Source organism: Oncorhynchus keta, chromosome 19 (assembly GCF_023373465.1).
Source record: "Oncorhynchus keta strain PuntledgeMale-10-30-2019 chromosome 19, Oket_V2, whole genome shotgun sequence".
NCBI classification, from domain to species: Eukaryota; Metazoa; Chordata; class Actinopteri; order Salmoniformes; family Salmonidae; genus Oncorhynchus; species Oncorhynchus keta.
In genome coordinates, this window is record NC_068439.1 from 77,010,489 (window position 1) to 77,025,504 (window position 15,016).

A 15,016-nucleotide genomic window follows, 5' to 3' on the forward strand; every position below is an offset into this window, starting at 1 on the left:
ATCTAGGGGCTCCATTGTGAACTAAAACAATGATAACTAACCTGAACAACAGTATACAAGGCATATTGACATTTGGGAGAGACATACAGCGAGGCATACAGTAATCACAGGTGTTGAATTGGGAAAGCTAGCTAAAAACAGTAGGCGAGGCTAATCAGCTAGCACAACAAACAGCAGGTAAAATGGCGTTGACTAGGCAACTGGGCCGACAGATAAACAAACAAGCAGAATGGGGGTACCGTGATTAATGGACAGTCCAGCGTGCGTCAGCTATGTAGCCAAGAGATCAGTGTCCAGGGGGCAGCGGTGGATGGGCAGGGAAGCTGGGCTGGCGAGTGTTATCCAGGTTTTTAAAAAAAACTAACAATGACTAAATAGCTTGTAGCTAGTTAGCTGGTTAGCGTCTGGAGGTTCTTGAGTGTGTCATAAAAATAAAATAAAAATTAAAAGTGATAGCGATTCCGTATCACAGTGGGTGAGGCAGGTTTCCGGAAGGTATAAACAAAATAAAAATCAGAGAGAGAAAGTAAATGGGTTCAGAGTGTTTGGGATGCGGTGAGTCAGATGGTTAGCAGGCCTGTGCTAACAAGCTAACAGTTCGTAGGCCCGGGCTAGACAAGCTAGCCGTTAGCAGGCCGAATTAGCAAGCAGGGAGATAGCGAGGGCTAGAGAGCTAACCTTTGGGGGACGTCGCGATGGGGTGAGTCTGTTTATTCCTCTTCTTGCGGTGACATCGACAGACCGGTCGTGGGCCCGGGTAATTGTAGCCCAGGAGTATGCTACAGGAGCTCTAGTACGCTGGGTGAGCTGGAGACACAGCGTTTCAGAAAGCTCGCGGGCCTTGGCCAGCAGATGGATCTTTGGCGATGTCGCAACGAAAAAGCCTGTTGAAACCACCTCGGACGATTATGTCGGCGGACCAGTCGTGATGGATCGGCGGGGCTCCGTGTCGGCAGTAAAGGGTTAACCCTAACCCTAACCCTACATACCTAGACCACTGCATTACCTTTACACAAACATTCACCATCCAACACGGTTGGCCCCTAGCGTTTGACCTTTTAAGTCTATCTTCTGTCTTTCAAGGGGTCAAACGAGAAAGAGCTTGTGCAGGTTAGCTAGCTAGCTACATGTTGATTGATGCAAAGGGAAGTTTTATTTCGGTTTTAAGTGGGCATGAATGGGAAAGAGGGAAGAGGATGAATCAACCCACTTTTTTCCTCTCTTTCCTACACACACACACACACACACACACACACACACACACACACACACACACACACACACACACACACACACACACACACACACACACACACACACACACACACACACACACACACACACACACACACACACACACACACAGCAAACTGAAGGATTCAGAGTCCAGGAGCAGGGATATGGTGGAGCAGCTGGAGATCATGAAGAAGGACTTGGAGGAGAGCCGTTCCCGCTCAGACAAAGGTTGGTCTACCATACTCTTAACCCCTGTTTTTACCCTAAAACAGGGTTCCACAGCTGGTGAGACGAACTTTCCCCGCGGGTGATTTTATTTGTCCCACAAATATTTTTTCTTCTTCACAGAATACTGTAAAAACACTAGCTTAATCAGCTCGAAGTCATTTTTTAAAAAGTATTCCCATTCACATAGAGGCAGATGTATGTAAGCATACAATTGATGTTGATGTTTTGGTCAGATATATATGTTTGGGCATCTTGCGATCAATTTGCAAATGATTTGTAATTATGTTCCGGCTCCCTGACCCATCTGCTCAAGACAAAATCGGCCCACGGCTGAATCTAGTTGATTATCCCTGCTCTCAACTGTCCCTGGCAAATGTCAACGTACAGAAATGGGTTGTTTGGTAGAGAAACTAATACAAATGTATAATTGGTGTTGTTCGTTCGTTTGGTTTTATTTGATCATTGGAGATACACATTCGTCAAATCAAACTTTATTAGTCACATGCGCCGAATACAACCAGTGTAGACTTTTCCATGAAATGCTTTACTTTACAAGCCCTTAACCAACAGTGCAGTTCAAGAAGAGTTAAAGGAAATATAATATATTTATCAAGTTGATTAAAATATAAAGTAATAATAAAAAGTAACACAATAACAATAACGAGGCTAGATACAGGGGGTACCGAGTCAGTGTGCAGGGGTACAGGTTAGTTGAGGTCATATGTACATGTAGGTGGGGGTGTAGTGACTATGCATAGATAATAAACAGCGAGTAGCAGCGGTGTACAAAAGGGGAGGGGTCAATGTAAATTGTCCGGTGGCGATTTTATTAATTGTTCCGCAGTCTTATGGCTTGGGGATAAGAAAGCTGTTGATTTAGCCTTTTGGTCCATTCGTCCATAACTACTAATGACTACGTCTCAATAGAGAAACATTTCATTTCATTCTCTAGTCAGTTACATGTTTCCCTTCACCTGTACTTCTATGAACGATATTCCTCTGTAGAATTAGTATAAATGCTATGCTCAGGCTGTCCTTGTCTTCTAAATACAGGTCTGAAACTGCCCGATTTCCAGGACTCCATTTTCGAGTACTTCAACACCTCTCCACTGGCCCACGACCTGACGTTCAGAGTGAGTGTCTCTCTGCACGTCTTTCTCTCCACCGTCACATGTCCGTAACAAACCTTAACAGCCACTTTCTCGCAGTATCTGTGTGTGTATCGGTGGTGACAGGCCGGTGGGAGTTGATACATATATTTCAGAGGGTGGAGGACTTGGCATGGCTGGTGTCCCACAGAGCACCCTGCTAGACGGGAGTCAGAATAGAGACGGCATTGCAGACGGCACCCCTGTGGTTAAATGCATACAGACACACACACACACACACAGACTGGCTGGCTAGCGCTGTTGTCACACTCGCATAGTCACACAATTTATAAACAGACATGCGCACATGTATACACACTTACATTGAAATCCTTAAAAAGAGAGACCCAGTTCAATTTTGAACTTTGAACTGGTACACACAGTTCAAAGTGTGAAAGGGACCAAGCTCCGGAGTTTATATCACCATGCCCTCTGATGTACTCAATCAGGTTATCACCACAAAGAACTTCAGTTACGGAGAGGGGGGAGCAAGCAGAAAAGTACCTCCTGACCCTCCAACCCACGGAATAAATTGGGGTAATTTTACCCAGCCGCACATGGCACACACTGCCAAGGTTTGGACAGGATCTGCAGCTAATGGGCCAACGTTATGAGAAGGGCTCAGGGCCGCAAAGGAGAGGTACAAGAAAGCTTGCCATGACCTGAACTTAATGAGAGGGAGAAGACGGACAAAACTATCAGCTGCTAACCTGCTTCTCACTTTCAACAGCACTAGCGCACACTGCTTTGTGGTCGACTGATCTCGCTGCTCAGCACAACCTGGGGTTTTTCAACACCTGGCTACCCTGAGGTTGTAAAAATAGGGATTAGTCAGCATTGAAGCCGCTAGGTCAGCATAAAGGCCCCAGAAGACCTGATTCAGTGTTGTTTCAGAGGAAACGGCTTGTGGTGAAGGGGCCATTTTGTCTTAGTTCCCTCAGTTTTCTCAGGGACATAAATTGACACACGATAAACCATTGGAAGCGGTGGTCTAAGCATGTCCTTGCCAGTAAACCCTGTAGAATGACCTTATCAACTTTGGCTCCCATTATGTTCTTGTTCTGCAAAAGAACCCCATAAATCCCCCAAAACATTAAACCATAAACCCCCCAAAAACCTGTGCTTTTTTTTTTTGTCCCTCTCGTGTGTCACCCTTCCAAAAAAGGAATCGGTCTCTTCCTCGTCCGCATCCTCTCTGCTAGCGTTTTGGGATGAAGTAAGTGGTTTCCTCAGAGCTCCTTCCCCCATTTTCACAGTTAATCCCTAACCCAGGGGGGGTTGTGCTGCCAGCATACAAAAAGGTTGGGAGAAAATAGAAGTTTCTCCAGGTGTGTTGCCCTGTTTTTAGCAATTAGCAGTTACCCATTAGCATGCTAATATGGGCTAATAATTTAGCCTCTTGTCTCTTATGGTAGTGTGCATGATAGTTTAAACTTTTCCTAGTATTTCTATTGTTACTATTGTGAACAGGCTAGATGCTACATGTTTAGTTTAATAAAATGACTGTGATTAGCACAGATTGTAGCTAATGCTAATTTAGCTAGAAGGATTAAAATTATGCTATAATAGACCTTTTCACAGCTGGTGGCACTCTCCCCCTGTAGTTAACCTTCCCCTATGTTAGCATTAGCTTATGTTGGGCGCTAAAAGGTTTGCGAGCATCTCCTCTGGAACGTGCTCCTTCTGCATTAGCATCCCCAATGCCTTAATCCCTCCCCTCTCTCTCTAACCGCCAATACTGCTAACGTCCGTCAGAATACCTCAGTAGTATAACCCTGTTTAACCATTTGCATATTTGTTAGCTGCCTACACAACTAACGAAGAAACAAAACAAACTAACCCTACGACAGCACACTGAGAATATTGACGAGCTAGACCTTTTCAGTGTGTGTCTTTAGCCAGTGATTTGGTTGGGAGGATGTAGAACCTGCCTTCATTTTAGTTTAATTAAAAGATGATTAGGGTAGGATCCCAAATGACCTCCCATGATTTCTCCTAATTTTGTCAATCTTTTTTGTTGAATTTATAAAAAAATAAACATAAAAAAAAAATTAAACCTTATCAGTTACATTTATGCTGTAAGTGTTTGATGTACGCTACATTTGAGTCGATGTAAAGAATCACATTTAAAATAACAAAGTTTATATGGTAAGTATTGTTTCTGATTTTCAATGTGTCATCTGTTAACTCATTGTTTTGACTCTTAAGTGGACCGCCCGTACACTGAAGATTTCTTACAACACAGTCTAGTAGACCATGAAAATACTGAATGATACAAATGATTTGTGTGTAACACAGTATACTGCTCGTATTAGGATAGTGACATGTTAAGTGGGCTTGTATTTTGGTTTTATTCACCAAACCCCTTCAGCTCGACACCTGTTCCAAGTAGGCCTTCATGATGGTGAAATACTATGCGTCTGCAAAATGGCATATATATTATTATATTATAAACTGGGGGGGGCGGGGTTCAAGCCCTGGATGCTGTTGCTGATTGGCTGACAGCCGTGGTATATCAGATCGTGTTCCACAGGTATGACGGAACATATATTTTTACTGCTCTAATTACGTTGGTAACCAGTTTATAATACCACTAAGGCACCTCAGGGGGTTTGTGGTATGTGTCCAAGAACAGCCATTTACATTACATTTAAGTCATTTAGCAGACGCTCTTATCCAGAGCGACTTACAAATTGGTGCATTCACCTTATGACATCCAGTGGAACAGCCACTTTACAATAGTGCATCTAAATCTTTTAAGGGGGGTGAGAAGGATTACTTTATCCTATCCTATGTATTCCTTAAAGAGGTGGGGTTTCAGGTGTCTCCGGAAGGTGGTGATTGACAGCCCTTAGCCTTGTTGTATATTGGCCATATACCACACACCCTCATGCCTTATTGCTTAAATATAGCATAGGCAGTTCCTCTATGTGTATGAGTTGATGCAGGTGTTATTGAGATGTGTTCACTTCCTCAGAAGGAGGCATCGAGAGATGGGCACTTAGCACCACCTACTGGCTGCCTAATGCTCCCTTCAGCCCTTCAGATAGAAATGAATCTCTGATACAGGGTCAGCTATATTTTAACTCTCTAATGGGTTGGAGATTGGCTAGTCTGATTCCAGAGTTGTTGACACGTGCAACCTCAAGCATGCTTTATCTTGGCCAGGTCGCAATTGTAAATGAGAACGTGTTCTCAACTTGCCTACCTAGTTAAATTAAATAAAGGTGAAATACATTTTAAAAATGCCACCTAGTGCTATAGTTGTCAGTGCTGGTGACCCTAGTGTATATGTCTCAGCCTATAGCAAACGCAAACATTTCCGCCCAGTACACACACACTCATCCGTCTCGTCAACCCTCTCCCTCCTCCAGACCAGCTCTGTCAGCGAGATAGATGCCACGCCCCAGAAGTCAGACGTCCCTTCCTCGTCGCCCTCCGTGGCCTCTGAGCAGGATGTGAGTGTTCCATCACACACACACACACACACACACACACACACACACACACACACACACACACACACACACTTCCGTCCATATCGCACATCCCTCCCAAACATCCTTTCTCCAGGCGTTCCCGGTTTCATCTCAGTTCACATTTTATTTGTCACATGCTTGGTAAACAACAGGTGTAGACTAACAGTGAAATGCTTACTTACGGGTCCTTCCCAACAATGTAGAGAGAGAGATAATAAATAATAATAAATTATTAGTCATCATTGTAAAATGATATATTTTAATGTATGCTATGATTCACAATGCCTATTGTTCATTTTAACAGGGTTTAGGTGTGTTGTAACCAATGATTTATATATACACGAGATGACTGGTAGGGGGCACTGTGAAGTCACGGTGCCTCCATTTTGGCACTACCTCCCCCACCATTGTAAAAAAATATATATTTTATTAGACATCGTAATGCACATTTTTAAATTATATGTTTTATTTATTTAACCTTTATTTAACTAAGCAAGTCAGTTAAGAACAAATTCTTATTTACATTGACGGCCTAGGAACAGTAGGTTAACTGCCTTGTTCAGGGGCAGAACGACTGATTTTTACCTTGTCAGCTCAGAGATTCTATCAAGCAACCTTTCGATTACTGGCCCAACACTCTAACCACTAACCTACCTGCCACCCCTAATGTGAACTCAACATAAACATTTAACAATCATATTTCCTTAAAGTATAATTGTTTTAAGATTACGACTGTTACTGTCCTCACAACAACACAAATAGATGTAATATGGTCCTTGAAACATTCAATTGAAAACCTCTCAATTGCCAATACATAGCATCAGCAATCCACGGTTTATACACGTCATTGGTTAAAACTCACTGTCAATATAGGAGAAGAGGTGAAATGCAGGGAAATTCTTCCAATGAATGAATTAAATGTATCTTCAGAAGTAACAATTGACCCCCTTCCTGATTGTTAGCTAATTAAATGATTATTGACCCCCTTCCTGATTGTTAGCTAATTAAATGATTATTGACCCCCTTCCTGATTGTTAGCTAATTAAATGACTCTCTTGACCCCCTTCCTGATTGTTAGCTAATTAAATGACTCTCTTGACCCCTTCCTGATTGTTAGCTAATTAAATGACTTCTTGACCCCTTCCTGATTGTTAGCTAATTAAATTACTCTCTTGACCCCCTTCCTGATTGTTAGCTAATTAAATGACTCTCTTGACCCCCTTCCTGATTGTTAGCTAATTAAATGACTCTCTTGACCCCCTTCCTGATTGTTAGCTAATTAAATGACTCTCTTGACCCCCTTCCTGATTGTTAGCTAATTAAATGACTCTCTGACCCCCTTCCTGATTGTTAGCTAATTAAATGACTCTCTTGACCCCCTTCCTGATTGTTAGCTAATTAAATTACTCTCTTGACCCCCTTCCTGATTGTTAGCTAATTAAATGACTCTCTTGACCTCCTTCCTGATTGTTAGCTAATTAAATGATTATTGACCCCCTTCCTGATTGTTAGCTAATTAAATGATTATTGACCCCCTTCCTGATTGTTAGCTAATTAAATGACTCTCTTGACCTCCTTCCTGATTGTTAGCTAATTAAATGATTATTGACCCCCTTCCTGATTGTTAGCTAATTAAATGATTATTGACCCCCTTCCTGATTGTTAGCTAATTAAATGATTATTGACCTCCTTCCTGATTGTTAGCTAATTAAATGATTATTGACCCCCTTCCTGATTGTTAGCTAATTAAATGACTCTCTTGACCTCCTTCCTGATTGTTAGCTAATTAAATGATTATTGACCCCCTTCCTGATTATTAGCTAATTAAATGATTATTGACCCCTTCCTGATTGTTAGCTAATTAAATGACTCTCTTGACCCCCTTCCTGATTGTTAGCTAATTAAATGACTCTCTTGACCTCCTTCCTGATTGTTAGCTAATTAAATGATTATTGACCCCCTTCCTGATTGTTAGCTAATTAAATGACTCTTGACCCCCTTCCTGATTGTTAGCTAATTAAATGACTCTCTTGACCCCCTTCCTGTTTGTTAGCTAATTAAATGACTCTCTTGACCCCCTTCCTGATTGTTAGCTAATTAAATGACTCTCTTGACCCCCTTCCTGATTGTTAGCTAATTAAATGACTCTCTTGACCCCCTTCCTGATTATTAGCTAATTAAATGATTATTGACCCCTTCCTGATTATTAGCTAATTAAATGATTATTGACCCCTTCCTGATTGTTAGCTAATTAAATGACTCTCTTGACCTCCTTCCTGATTGTTAGCTAATTAAATGATTATTGACCCCCTTCCTGATTATTAGCTAATTAAATGATTATTGACCCCTTCCTGATTGTTAGCTAATTAAATGACTCTCTTGACCCCTTCCTGATTGTTAGCTAATTAAATGACTCTCTTGACCTCCTTCCTGATTGTTAGCTAATTAAATGATTATTGACCCCTTCCTGATTGTTAGCTAATTAAATGATTATTGACCCCCTTCCTGATTGTTAGCTAATTAAATGACTCTCTTGACCTCCTTCCTGATTGTTAGCTAATTAAATGATTATTGACCCCTTCCTGATTGTTAGCTAATTAAATGATTATTGACCCCTTCCTGATTGTTAGCTAATTAAATGATTATTGACCTCCTTCCTGATTGTTAGCTAATTAAATGATTATTGACCCCCTTCCTGATTGTTAGCTAATTAAATGACTCTCTTGACCTCCTTCCTGATTGTTAGCTAATTAAATGATTATTGACCCCTTCCTGATTATTAGCTAATTAAATGATTATTGACCCCCTTCCTGATTGTTAGCTAATTAAATGACTCTCTTGACCCCTTCCTGATTGTTAGCTAATTAAATGACTCTCTTGACCCCCTTCCTGATTATTAGCTAATTAAATGACTCTCTTGACCCCCTTCCTGATTGTTAGCTAATTAAATGATTATTGACCCCCTTCCTGATTATTAGCTAATTAAATGATTATTGACCCCCTTCCTGATTATTAGCTAATTAAATGATTATTGACCCCCTTCCTGATTGTTAGCTAATTAAATGACTCTCTTGACCTCCTTCCTGATTGTTAGCTAATTAAATGATTATTGACCCCCTTCCTGATTATTAGCTAATTAAATGATTATTGACCCCTTCCTGATTGTTAGCTAATTAAATGACTCTCTTGACCCCCTTCCTGATTGTTAGCTAATTAAATGACTCTCTTGACCTCCTTCCTGATTGTTAGCTAATTAAATGATTATTGACCCCCTTCCTGATTGTTAGCTAATTAAATGATTATTGACCCCCTTCCTGATTGTTAGCTAATTAAATGACTCTCTTGACCCCCTTCCTGATTGTTAGCTAATTAAATGACTCTCTTGACCCCCTTCCTGATTGTTAGCTAATTAAATGACTCTCTTGACCCCCTTCCTGATTGTTAGCTAATTAAATGACTCTCTTGACCCCCTTCCTGATTGTTAGCTAATTAAATGACTCTCTTGACCCCTTCCTGATTGTTAGCTAATTAAATGATTATTGACCCCTTCCTGATTATTAGCTAATTAAATGATTATTGACCCCTTCCTGATTATTAGCTAATTAAATGATTATTGACCCCCTTCCTGATTATTAGCTAATTAAATGACTCTCTTGACCTCCTTCCTGATTGTTAGCTAATTAAATGATTATTGACCCCCTTCCTGATTATTAGCTAATTAAATGATTATTGACCCCACACCTGATTGTTAGCTAATTAAATGACTCTCTTGACCCCCTTCCTGATTGTTAGCTAATTAAATGACTCTCTTGACCTCCTTCCTGATTGTTAGCTAATTAAATGATTATTGACCCCCTTCCTGATTATTAGCTAATTAAATGATTATTGACCCCTTCCTGATTGTTAGCTAATTAAATGACTCTCTTGACCCTTTCCTGATTGTTAGCTAATTAAATGACTCTCTTGACCCCTTCCTGTTTGTTAGCTAATTAAATGACTCTCTTGACCCCTTCCTGATTATTAGCTAATTAAATGACTCTCTTGACCCCTTCCTGATTATTAGCTAATTAAATGACTCTCTTGACCCCCTTCCTGATTGTTAGCTAATTAAATGACTCTCTTGACCCCTTCCTGATTGTTAGCTAATTAAATGACTCTCTTGACCCCTTCCTGATTGTTAGCTAATTAAATGATTATTGACCCCCTTCCTAATTGTTAGCTAATTAAATGATTATTGACCCCCTTCCTGATTGTTAGCTAATTAAATGACTCTCTTGACCCCCTTCCTGATTGTTAGCTAATTAAATGATTATTGACCCTTCCTGATTATTAGCTAATTAAATGACTCTCTTGACCCCCTTCCTGATTGTTAGCTAATTAAATGACTCTCTTGACCCCCTTCCTGATTGTTAGCTAATTAAATGACTCTCTTGAACCCCTTCCTGATTGTTAGCTAATTAAATGACTCTTGACCCAGTAAAGCATAGTTCATGTTTTTCCAGTATAGAACCAGGGTCACGTTCATTAAGGTATGCTACGGAAAACTATTTGTTTCAATTAGAAACTCAATGTAGTCCCTCCCCGCTTTAGTAAATGTTCTTCCATTTGGTGCCTAATGAACCCAGTGCTGTCCTCTCCCCAGACTGACCAGTTGACCTTTAAACTTTGACCCCTCTCCCACAGGAGCCAATCCCCAAGCCCACTGCTGTTACTCCTACCGTCCCCTCCCCGGTCTATCCAACATCGCTGCTGACCACACCAAAGGTACCGCCTGACACCGCTCTCTCTCACACACACACACACACACACACACAGCTCTCTCTCACACACACACAGACCGCTCTCTCTCACACACACACAGCTCTCTCTCACACACACAGACCGCTCCCTCTCACACACACACACAGACCGCTCTCTCACACACACACAGACCGCTCCCTCTCACACACACACAGACCGCTCTCTCACACACACACACAGACCGCTCTCTCTCACACACACACAGACCGCTCCCTCACACACACACACAGACCGCTCTCTCTCACACACACACACAGACCGCTCCCTCTCACACACACACAGACCGCTCCCTCTCACACACACACAGACCGCTCTCTCACACACACACAGACCGCTCTCTCACACACACACATACCGCTCTCACACACACACATACCGCTCTCACACACACAGACCGCTCTCTCACACACACACAGACCGCTCTCTCACACACACACAGACCGCTCTCTCACACACACACAGACCGCTCTCACACACACACAGACCGCTCACTTCACACACACAGACCGCTCTCACACACACACACAGACCGCTCTCTCACACACACACAGACCGCTCTCTCTCACACACACACAGACCGCTCTCTCTCACACACACACAGACGCTCTCTCTCACACACACACAGACCGCTCTCTCACACACACACAGACCGCTCTCTCACACACACACACACACCACCGCTCTCTCACACACACACACCGCTGACACACACACGCACACACACACACACAATGAAAACAACATGCTCCCGCATATGTGCTACCACTCATACTCATAGAATAATTTGACACACACACGCTGTCAGCTTGTCTGTAACACTTGGCTAAGTATTCTGTGTTCTTATCTCTCTCCGTGTGTGTCTACAGCCCAAAGCTCACCAGCTGAGCATCAAGACCTTCTACAGCCCCACCCAGTGCACACACTGCACTTCCTTGATGGTGGGTCTCATCCGCCAGGGCTACGCCTGCGAAGGTGAGTGTCAGACACACACGACCACGCTCTCTGTCAACGGTGTCGGTTAGTTGGGCGGACTGGGGAGATTGTGCCGTTTAGTTGGGGGGGACTGGGGAGATTGTGCCGTTTAGTTGGGGGACTGGGGAGATTGGGTGCAGCATTTTCCTCCCGCTCACACACCACTTGCTATAAATGAACTGTAATGTTTTAACTGAACGGCAGATCTGAAACGGCACCTTATGATTGGACGGCATGTTTCCTTGTGTATACGAATACTCTCTTTCTCTCTCTCCCTCTTTCTCTCCAGTGTGCTCCTTCATCTGCCATGTATCCTGTAAGGACAATGCCCCCCAGGTGTGCCCCATCCCCCCTGAGCAGGCCAAGAGGCCTCTGGGCATCGACGTACAGAGGGGCATCGGCACCGCCTACAAGGGCTTTGTCAGGGTGAGCACCGCGTACTAATTAACAGGTTATCACCGTGGAAATAGAATGACTACAGTTTGCGTTCCTGCGGCCATATTGAGTGTACCCTTAAGTGTTGTTGTTGTTTCCCACCCATTCTAGTCATTATAGCTCTATGATTACATCATGCTCTTTTCATGGTGATACGCTAATATCTTCCTTGAATGTCGTTGTTTTGATGTAATCAAGACATTGCCATTCTGTTCAGCTTAACAAGATAGGAGCGTGTGATGTTCGGTTTATTGGAAATTAATAACAAGAACAGACCTCTCAATTGAAAATGTGCTGCTCTGCCATCTCCGTCAGATCCCCAAGCCCACGGGGGTAAAGAAGGGCTGGCAGCGGGCGTACGCCGTGGTGTGTGATTGTAAACTCTTCCTGTACGAGGTGCCTGAGGGCAAGTCCACCCAGCCAGGCGTGGTGACCAGTCAGGTCCTGGACCTGAGGTAAGACCTCTATGTTGGGGTGAAGGGTGTGGGGGGTGTGTGTTTGGGGTGGGGGTGGGTGTGTGTGTGTGTGTGTGTTTGCTGTGTGTGGGTCTGTGTAACACTGTGCATGTCCACTCTGTATGTCCACAGAGATGAGGAGTTTTCCGTCAGCTCTGTCCTGGCCTCAGACGTCATCCACGCCACCCGCAAAGACGTCCCCTGCATATTCAGGGTAAGCTTTCAACTGCTGTGTAACTCATTTTTTATTTTTTTATTTTACCTTTATTTAACTAGGCAAGTCAGTTAAGAACAAATTCTTATTTACAACTGCCTGTTCAGGGGCAGAATGACAGATTTGTACCTTGTCAACCTTCCGGTTACTAGTCCAACACTCTAACCACTAGGCTACCCTGCCGCCCCAACTAATACCACGTGACTTAAAGTTATTATATTGACTCATGTATTATTTAATTGTCATCTGTTCCTAATATGATGTTTATTATGTGAGAGAACCCAATAAATGACCTTGAAATAAAGTTACATCTAATGGATGTAAAAACATATTTGTGCGTTACTACGGAATGTTATGGTGTATCATAAGGCATTATAGCCCTTTATGTGAAAAACATATCGATTACTGTCGGTTTTTATTATAGTCTATTGTTACTATGGGATTATGTTTCCTATGTGGGAAACGTGAAATCATAAATACACATGTGTTTTATATAGCACTTTTCAAGGACCCAAAGAGAGTTAATAAAGTTGATATTATTATTATTAACCCAAGCCCTCCCTCATTTACTCGGGAGTAACGACACAGACATGTGTCATAACGCATTATAAACCTCGTCAGGTGACGTCGTCCCTGCTGAGCTCGCCGGCGGGTGCCGTCTCCCTGCTGGTGCTGGCTGAGAGCGAGGTGGAGAAGAAGAAGTGGATGGGCATCCTGGAGAGCCTGCAGAGCATCCTGGCCAAGAACCGCTTGAGGAACCGCGTAGTGCACGTCCTGCACGAGGCCTACGACTCCTCGCTGCCCGCCATAAAGACCACGCTCTGCGCCGCCATCGTCGGTGAGTTGGGGAACTACTGAAGAGACTGTGGGGCGTTTTCCCTCTAGTAAAAACACCCCTGTGCTGTCAGCAAACGCATTGTAACATTTCAGATAGACCGAATAAGTGGAATTATAATCTGTACTGGATGAGGGAAATGCTCATCTGTACGGGATGAGGGAAATGCTCATCTGTACGGGATGAGGGAAATGATCATCTGTACGGGATGAGGGAAATGATCATCTGTACGGGATGAGGGAAATGATCATCTGTACGGGATGAGGGAAATGATCATCTGTACGGGATGAGGGAAATGATCATCTGTACGGGATGAGGGAAATGATCATCTATACGGGATGAGGGAATTGATCATCTATACGGGATGAGGGAAATGATCATCTGGATGAGGGAAATTATAATCTGCGGTGTAAATCATGTTGTAACTTTTCTGTGACAATTTCCGCCAGGAAGAAGTTTTGTTTTTGTAGTGGATACACGCAAAACACAGAATGCAATTGCAAATTACCGTTTGAGATCTCCAATTATTTAAAAAAGTTATGGTGCGTTTACTCAGTGTGTGTGTTTGCGAGAGGTGTTGTTGTTGTGTGTGTGTGTGTGGAGGATGGCAGTGAGAGAGAGAGAAGACTGTGTTGACTGCTCCTTTGTCTCCCTGCAGATCGAGAGCGTATCGCCCTGGGAACAGAGGAAGGTCTGTTTGTAGTGGAGGTCACCAGAGATGGTAAGAACACACCTATCCCACGGCTAGTCATATACACTCATAGGGCGTTTTCACATATGACATCCGGTACCCTGGTATGATTCTGAAAATTCAAACAGATATATTTTGCTTTGAACATTTTTTTCAAATATTCACTTTCCAAATGACGTGGGCGAGAAAGTTCCATGGGACTTGCTCTCTGAATTGTCACAATACATGTTACTCTGGTCCTGGATCTTAGACCCACCACCTGGCCAGGGTCCAAGATTTGTTTCAGCCAGGGTAGGGTTTACATTTCACAAGTGCTCTATAGTGCAGATCATCAGGGCACCAAATGCTCCAGGATCTGGATCATACAGGGATATGTGACAGCCCCCAATAGAGCCTCATATGACTCCTCTATGCAGAACAAAGGTCAAGTTTTTAGATTTCTGTCATTTCCAACATGTTTCTTATGTGTGATCACGTGATGTCAACGTCTCATGTTTTCTTTTGTGGTATAATGTCTCCGATT

General features: G+C 42.9%; 1 protein-coding gene across 4 annotated transcripts in view; it reads left to right on the forward strand.

Annotated features, from left to right (window-relative positions):
- LOC118371879 (serine/threonine-protein kinase MRCK beta-like) overlaps positions 1-15,016 on the forward strand; it is a 156,474-nt gene that overhangs the window by 115,544 nt on the left and 25,914 nt on the right. For all 4 annotated transcript variants that reach the window (XM_052471339.1, XM_052471340.1, XM_052471341.1 and 1 more), the window contains exons 19-28: positions 1,367-1,464; positions 2,518-2,597; positions 5,987-6,070; positions 10,775-10,855; positions 11,758-11,863; positions 12,153-12,289; positions 12,614-12,753; positions 12,886-12,967; positions 13,589-13,805; positions 14,461-14,523. In XM_052471339.1, coding sequence (XP_052327299.1) covers positions 1,367-1,464; positions 2,518-2,597; positions 5,987-6,070; positions 10,775-10,855; positions 11,758-11,863; positions 12,153-12,289; positions 12,614-12,753; positions 12,886-12,967; positions 13,589-13,805; positions 14,461-14,523 — 1,088 coding nt within the window. The remainder of the gene's footprint in view (positions 1-1,366; positions 1,465-2,517; positions 2,598-5,986; positions 6,071-10,774; positions 10,856-11,757; positions 11,864-12,152; positions 12,290-12,613; positions 12,754-12,885; positions 12,968-13,588; positions 13,806-14,460; positions 14,524-15,016) is intronic.